At 44.2% G+C, this 8,731-nt stretch overlaps 1 protein-coding gene across 1 annotated transcript in view; it reads right to left on the reverse strand.

Moving 5' to 3' along the window:
* Positions 1-1,227: 1,227 nt before the first annotated feature.
* The window catches only part of LOC127749887 (uncharacterized), a 13,824-nt gene continuing 6,320 nt past the window's right edge, over positions 1,228-8,731 (reverse strand). The window contains exon 2 of the mRNA XM_052269851.1: positions 1,228-1,745. Coding sequence (XP_052125811.1) covers positions 1,500-1,745 — 246 coding nt within the window. The 3' untranslated portion in view covers positions 1,228-1,499. The remainder of the gene's footprint in view (positions 1,746-8,731) is intronic.

The following is an 8,731-nucleotide window of genomic DNA, read 5'->3' on the forward strand; positions in this document are numbered from 1 at the left end:
TGTATGCCAGGCGCGTCGCAGCGTAACAGTGTTTCGTGAGATATCGCGAAGCCTGTTACGCGAGACGTGGTCTGGCGTACATCTACCTTGTTGTTATACTAGTTTTACCTTGGATGCTGGCGGGAGTTGAACCTTGGACCTCGGAGTTGGGAGATCAGTACGCTGACCACTGAGCCACTGCGACGCGATAGCTTTGGGGCTGCGGCAACCTGGTGTCGTGCCACGGGTCCCGGCGCGCCGCCCTACTAGTCTAACTACAGTTTCATTATAGTTTCTTTATAATTCAACTGTTGCGGTTAGGGGTTCCTTAGGCTTGTCGGTATTTTTTCGTCAGTAAACCTGTCTGTATAATCACGTTCCCGTCTCTGTTCGATGTCATCATTAACTGACCTTTGCTTCTAATTCAGTGACTCTTAATCGGGTAGCAGCCCACCTGCTGCTGAATCCCGCCAAGAGACACATTGACAGCTGGACGGAAATGCGGAAAGAATAGCGGTTGTCCCTCGGGAGCACGCGCCTAGGCTAGGAGACGTAAAACTCCATCGAACCGGGAATCGACAAAACATGACGAGGGAATTCGGTGGTTAAAAATTAAAAATACACTCTGAGCATAGGCCTACGTTTACCAATGAAGTCGATTTATATTTTAAATGCCACGTATAAATAGTCAGAATCTGTAAACCACATTTGCTGTCTCCACTTTGAAAACAACAACCGTTGAATTGTTACCTAACTCCAAAAATAACTGCTTTGATGAATCGCATTACAAATTAGACCCCAAAGTGTATTACTTTTATATTTTGGAATTATGTTCAAGCACAGTTCTCCACTCAAAAGTGATATTGATTCGTGAGACTAAAATATCTGCTCGAAGACTGTACCTGCAACTACAGTTCCATCTTGTATAGAGCACTGCAGCCAACATTGTAAATGTAAAACCAGTGTGACTGCTGTCACTATATAAATGAAATTACAGAACAATTTAGAGCTCTGGGATGCAGAATGAGTACAGCTAGTTTGCAGTTTCAGATAGTAAATCGCACCTGCAGTTCGATACCTACAGTTCAAACTGCAGTCATAATGCAGACCCTTCCACGCTGCGCAGCGTAACAGTGTTTCGTGAGATATCGCGAAGCCTGCAACGCGAGACGTGGTCTGGCGTACAGAGTTTAAAATAAACTTAATTAGTATGGTTTCGAGCCGGTCAAAATGACTTTGAAAAGCATGTTACTGCTTACGTACTTATGTATTAAAGGTTTGCATTGGGAGTTCAATGAAAGTTAGGTCATATTGCCTCCTTTCCGCTCTGAAAACGTTTCAATTCGCAAAAGTGTGTAACACCTTCCGCTTTACACCCTTAAACCAATTATTACGCGTATTTGGCCAAATACCCATTTAGATTCTATTTCTTCAGTGCAGTACCAGCGTTTTTTATGCCAATCATGTGCTTATGAGCTTTTGTTTAGAAGATTGAAGTACGCAAATACATTTTCTGCCGCTTACACAAGTTCACTAGCAGTTTTCGTGCTGAATTTGACAAGGGTGTTCAGGTAGGAGAACCACGACTTCAGCACAGATTTGCAAAGAGGTAAACCCATGGCGCCAAATCCCCGGCAGGTAATGCGGGCTGGACGCGAGGCTCGCAGCATGACGATCGTGCAGACGCGACGAGACGCTGGAGTCTCGCAGAGCCACTCTCTGGCGTACACCTGAAGTCCTACCACCTCGCTCGCGTCCAACAGACCCTGCGCACCGAAGTAGGGTCACGACAGGTAATAAATGCACAAAATCAAATCTATCTTGTTTAGAGCTATACTATGATGCATGTGAAGTTGGCGCATGTTCAGAAAGCTGAAGAAACAGCCAAAGAACAATTTCGAAGTGTTATACTGCCAAAAAAGTCTATACTTTAGCGACGATAAGGGAAAAACACTGCATTTTTTGTCCTGTAGCCAATAAATGCCGGCGGGTAAAATGCACTTAACACCCTCCACACGGTAAAATATGTACACGAGGCGATGACAGCAGGTTTTGGGCTTCTCTGATTTTCTCCGACATTCTCCAATTTTCTCCGATTTTTGTTAAAATTAGTAAGAATCGGTCAAAATGCTTAAAATTTCGTCAAAATCCGTCAGAATCGGTAAGAATCCGTCAAAGTCGGTTAAAATCAGTAAATTGTTGTCAAAATCGATATAAATCGCTAGAAATCCGTGAAAATCGGTAAAAATCGGTTTATTTGCGTCAAAATCGGTAAAAATCCGTAAAAATCGGGAAAGATCCTTATTAACGAAAAAAAAAACACGTGAAATCGGCAAGATTTTGTATTAAATTTATCGCAAATCCACTCTCAGTGTCTCTTTTCTTTAAGGCGCACGCTACTCGAGGTTCCGCAGGCTTTGCATTTGTTCCCCGCGTGGTGTGCATTTTTACCCGCAGGAGTTAGGGGTGTGCATTTATTAAACGATTCATTCAAACGCTGATAGTTAAAAGAAGACTTACACCATGAAAATTCCGATTATACCATTAGAGCGACTGAACCTATTTCGGATCAGATTTTTGTATTCCCGCCCTATACCAAAGCTCAAAGGTCTCAGAACAATCGTGTACAAAGGCACCAAAAGGTTAGATCTTCCTTAACAATAAGCAATTTTTTTGGTGACCGTAACTGCACTCGTTTCGGAGTTATGGCAGTTTGAGTATAGACGTGCACGTCAAAATCGTTATTTTGATCCGAAATAGGGACATATGAACCTATTTCGGATCAGCTTTGGATAATGATGGTGATTTTGCCATCTTCACTGTTATTCAACGAATGTGACGTCACATTCGTTTCAATGTAAATCGTGTCACGTTCGTTGGAATATTGTGTCACATTTGTTTCAAGATGAACTAGCTTATCAAGGGGGTATTTGATCATAGATTCACGTTCAAACGAATGTGACACAATATTATAACGAACGTGACAAGATTCACATTGAAACGAATGTGACGTCACATTCGTTGAATAACAGTGTTGTAGCCTGACAGTAGTCGGCTCTAGATGCAATCAAGATTTTGGTCCACAATCCACGGGGTCTTTGAATTATTGCCTGATCCGAAATAAGCATGTGCACCTTATTCGGATCAAATGAAGAAACCGTCCAGCAACAGACTCGGCAGTAGTTTTTATGTAGAATAAGTGAAAAAGATGAGTACACGTCTTATTTTTGACCAGCTGGAATGCCTATTGCGAAAGATCGAGACCATGTAGGGGTATTTATGACTAAACCGAAATAAAATGCAGTGAAACTGGCAAATACGGTCCTCTGGACTGTCCAGGATGACCAAGTACGGATCCTTAAGCAACGCTTTGAAATATTCCGTGACAAAACTAAGTAATAGTGAGCACCAAAACAGTTTCGACCATTATTAAATCGAAGCTGATCGTAAAACTCGACCTAAGAAGTTGTTATTTTTGACCTCTACCCACGTTTTAACCTGGCATGATATTAGATCGAATCTACGTTTGAAACGTGTTCTCTAGGCCTTGAACTAAAGATTGATACCTGGGTTGACGCGAAATTATGCGTACATACCAAGTATGGCCACTGGCCATGGACCAAAGGGCCATGGACAAATGCGCATGGCCATTTTTGGCCATTGGTGCTAGTGGCCATGGCAATCGATAGTGGCCATGGCAATCATGGCCACGGTATATGGGGATATTGGCCATATTAAGAAGCAGTGGCCATGTCCATTTTATAGTGAAAGTGCTAAAGTAAGTCATAAGTGAAAGAGTATATATAAGTCAATCTAGGAAAGTAAAACATGTCTCCAGATGGCAAAAATCGAGGCGAAACCGAATCCGGTGTCTGTTTTTGCCTAGCTCAAACCGTTTACAAGTTACAGTGTAAAACACCTCCGATTTCAATGAAATTAAAATCACCCAACTAAAATACAAGGAAGAAGCTACAAACCAAAATTCAGGTCTAAATTCCAAGAAATACAGTTTTTATAGGATGTTGAAATTTCATGGCCACTAAGGCCATGGACAATATTACAAGCCATGACCACTGCTACCATGGCCATCCATGGCCACCTATGGCCACCCATGGCTAGAGGAAGGCCATGGACATTCTTACCATGGTCAACAAGGTTGCCATGGTAAACGCCTCTTGGCCATGGCAAGTGTGCTCGTGGCCATGGTAATCCATTTTGCGTGGCCATTGACACCATGGGAATCTTAGCCTGGGTTGGGCCACAATGGGGCGAAGCGAGAGTATTTTCTGGTAGAAAACGACAAACCTTTTGTTGAATTTTTGGTGTGATCTCGCCTTATGTTGGCAACAAGTACGATGTTTTTTTACTATTGATGTTGGCTGCACTGTTGTCACCCCCTGATTGCTGCTTTGGCCAAATAAAGTCATTCTTGCTCCAGACTTCAAACTAGCAAGGTATTTGTTTTATTCTTCCCACATCAATCCTCATCTCAGCAAGAGACTCAATTTTATCAGGTTATGGGCTCCAGGACATTCCTAACTGTGACCCCTCTGTGACATTCCAGAAGCACTGCTGTGATACTACTGTCTGTGATCCACTTGTTGACGCTTTTTTTCCGTCAAGCTGTGAATATGTTTGGAGACGACTTTGTGAATGGAGACGATCTTGGGAATGAGAATGACGTCGAAGAGGTATCTGATGCTGATACCGTGGATGAGGATGAAGATGCTAATGAGGAGGAAGATATTGATGAGCAGGAAGATGAGGAAGAGAATGCACGTGGTCCGGCCCCTGCCCGGCGTGAACCGAATGTTGTTGTGCTTGGCGGAGGAGTCAGTCTCAGCGACAAAGAGAAGCTTATTGGGGCTAGCAACTACACGTGCTGGGCTTTCGTAATGGAAGAGATAATGATTTCAGAGGGCTTGCATGAAGCAATCAATGGACGAGATCGTAGACAGTCCTGGGTGAACAAAGCGTTCTCCAAGATTGTTTTGAACTCAAAACCCAGTGTACATCCTCTGATAATGGGCTTGCCACGCAATTTGCAACTAGCTAAGGCAGCGTGGACCAAACTGAAGAAGAGTTTTGCCGACAGCAGCTTGTTAACTAGGTTAAGATTGTGCAAGCACATGTTTCGGATGGAGCTTCAAGATTGTGATAGCATGGAAGAATATATCAATGAAATCATGACCACTCATCAAAAACTAGTAAGCATGGGTAAAGGTTTTGATGATGATTTTCTTGGTGTTGTTATTCTAGCTGGTCTGCCTGAGTCATACGATCCCTTGGCCATGGCTCTGGAGGGCACCCTTGGTGAAAGGGGGCTCACCAGTGAGAAGATTTGTGCCAAGCTGCTTCAACAAGACAAGAAGAAGGAGCAGAGCAATGCCTATGCTGCTTCCTATAATAGGTCGAAGAGGGATCAGAGGGATCAGAGGGACTATCGACCCCCTCCTGGTTCTTGTTTCTTCTGTAAAGAGCCTGGGCACTTTAAGGCAGATTGTCCGAAGTTGAAGCAAAGGAGAAGTCAAGATTTTCCTCAAGGCGGAGGTGCCAAGAAGAAAACTGGAGGAAGGCATAATGGTGGAAATAATCCACATCGTGCGCATAATGTTCAAGCACCAGAAACAGCTGACTCATCAGGTGAAAGTGAGTACAGTATGATTGTCACCGCCTTTGCAGCACAGCACAAACGTAATGACTGGAATCTTGACTCTGGGTGTACCAAGCACATGTGCAATGATTCAAGCAAATTCAGCAGCTTTGCGCCAAGTAGTGGTGCTGTTAATGTTGCTGATGATAGAAAAGTCGCTACTGGTGGTGTGGGTGCTGTGAAGTTGAATTGCAATGAAGGTCCAATGTCAGTGCGTGAAGTTATGTGTGTACCCAGCTTTGCCACTAATTTGCTCTCTGTCTCAAGGATGTGCAAGAAAGGGTACATCGTAACATTTGATGATGAAGGAGCCATTGTTACGGACAAGTATGGCAATGTGGTTATGACAGCCGTTGAGCGTGATGGTTTGTACAGGGTTGTCATGGCTGATGGCGATACTGGTCCCAACATGACTGATTCTGACCCAGTTGCTAATACAATTGATTCTGTTAAGGAGCAGACTCCATCAGCAGCAGAGATTCACCTGTCCAAGCCTGAAGTCTGGCACCGTAGATTGGGCCACCTGAGCTGGAAGCAGATGGAAATGCTCCAGAAGCAGAAGATGGTCACCGGCTTGAACGGACTGCCCAAATCTTTGGAGGAGAAGCCCTGTCATGTTTGTCATGCTGGAAAGATGGCAAGGAAGAAGTTCCCAAAGGGTAAGCCCAGGCATGCCACTGAACCTCTTGCTCTTGTACACAGTGATGTTGCCATGATGCCTCATGCCTCGTTGAGTGGTGGAAAGTATTTCCTTGTCTTTGTAGATGATTATTCGAGGAAGACTTTTGCCTACATCTTGAAATCTAAGGATGAAGTGTTTGAAAAGTTCTTGAGTTTCAGAGCACTGGTGGAGAACCAGTCTGGCAAAAGGATCAAGACTTTGAGGACAGATAATGGTACTGAATACTTCAATGAGAAGTTTGATGCTTTTTGTGCAAAGGAAGGAATTCGCCATGAAGCCAGCAACACCTATACACCGCAGCAGAACGGAGTAGCAGAGAGAGCAATACGAACGATCAAGAACAAGATGCGGTGTTTGCTCTTTGAGGCTGACCTCCCTGATGCTTTCTGGGCGGAGGCTGTTTGTACTGCAGTATACTTGAAGAACCGCTCGCCCACCAGAGCTATTCAAGGGAAGACACCAGAGGAAGCATGGTCAGGTACACCGGTTGATGTGGGTCACTTGAGAATTTTTGGCTGTCCTGTGAGTGTTCTTGTTCCAGCTGAAAAGAGGAAGACACTGGACCGCAGAGCGAATCGCATGATTTTTGTGGGCTACAGTGAAGAGTCCAAGGGCTACAGACTGGTGGACATGAGAAATCCAAGCAAGATCATCAAATCAAGAGATGTTGAATTCTTTGAAGGAGTGAAACGTCTTATTCAACCCTCTGCTGAGACTGATGCCGAAGCCAGTGACCACCCTGAGCATGAAGATTCCGAGGCAACAGCTGAAGCACAACCACAGCCTCGTCGCTCTGGGAGAGAGAGAAAACAGCTCAGGTGTGATGACTATGTCTATGCTTTATTGAGTGTTACTAATGAACTTGGTGATCCAAATTCTGTGCAGGAAGCCATGTCAAGCCCAGACCATCAAGAGTGGAAGCAAGCCATGGAAAGGGAATATGAATCGCTGGTCCAAAATCAGACTTGGGAGCTAGTTGAACGTCCACCAGGAGTTAATGTTGTTGATTGCAAGTGGGTGTTCAAGGTGAAGAGAGGAGATGATAACATCTATAAAGCTCGCCTTGTCGCCAGAGGTTTCACTCAGAGGTATGGCTATGACTACCGTGATACTTTTGCCCCTGTTGTACGCTTTTCATCCATCAGAATGTGTTTGGCGCTTACCGCTCACTATGATTGGGATATGAGACATTTGGATGTCTCCACTGCCTTCCTGAATAGTCCACTCGAAGAAACAATCTATATGAGACAGCTAGAAGGTTACAAGAAGAATGGCCAGGAAGAGAAGGTTTGCAAATTGTTGAAATCTATTTATGGTTTGAAGCAAGCATCCCGCTGTTGGAACCAGTCCATTGACGCAACTATGAAAGATCTCGGCTTCAAGAAATCAGAACATGATGCTTGTGTCTACTTCAAGAAGAATGGGACCCAAATTGTTATCTGCTGTATGTATGTTGACGATCTTTTCTTCTTTTATAATTCCATCTTGGAGTTTCAGGCAGCGAAGGATGGCTTGCAAAAGAAATACCAAATCAAGGACCTCGGTGAGACGACGGATTGTCTTGGCATGAGAGTTCGAAGAAATCGGCAGCAGAGAGAAGTGATTGTAGATCAAGAAGGTTACGTCAAGGAGATTCTCTGCAGATTCCAAATGCAAGGTGCCAACCCAGTGAGAACCCCAATGGAAGTCAACATCAAGTGGGAGTCAACCAAGTCTGTACCTAACAATGATCCTTATCAGTCACTTATTGGTTCTCTGATGTACCTTGTTGTTGGAACGAGGCCAGACATTGCTAATGCAGTCAGTCAACTTAGTCAGTTCAACTCGTGTCACCAGAGAGAACACTGGATTGCTGCTAATCGAGTTCTCAAGTATCTTAAAGGCACAACCAACAGCTGTCTTGTCTATAAAGCTAATGGTGATCTGTCACTTTCAGGATTTGCTGATGCCGACTGGGCTGGAGACCAGAGAGATAGGCGCTCCTATACTGGTTTCTGTTTTCTGCTCTGTGGTGGAGCCATTACGTGGGAGTCCAGGAAACAACCCACTGTCGCTCTGTCAACTACTGAGGCGGAGTATATGTCTCTCACTGAGGCCACTAAGGAAGCAGTCCACAAGGTCTGGTTGCTGGAGGAAATCACAGGACTCTACTTCAGACCAGTCACTATTGGAAGTGACAATCAGAGTGCTCAGAAACTGGTGGCCAATCCCATCCATCATCGCAGAACCAAGCACATTGATGTTCGTCACCATTATGTGAGAGAAGCAGTTGCTGAGGAACTTATTTCAATTGTTCATGTGCCATCAGCTCAGATGGTTGCAGATATCCTTACAAAAGCCTTACCTATTGTTAAACATACTTTCTGTGCATCAGGCCTAGGTTTGCAGCTCTAATCCTTTTTTTACTGTGATATTTT

The sequence above is a fragment of the Frankliniella occidentalis genome, unplaced genomic scaffold, assembly GCF_000697945.3.
Source record: "Frankliniella occidentalis isolate FOCC.00 unplaced genomic scaffold, Focc_3.1 Scaffold5, whole genome shotgun sequence".
Lineage (NCBI taxonomy): Eukaryota > Metazoa > Arthropoda > Insecta > Thysanoptera > Thripidae > Frankliniella > Frankliniella occidentalis.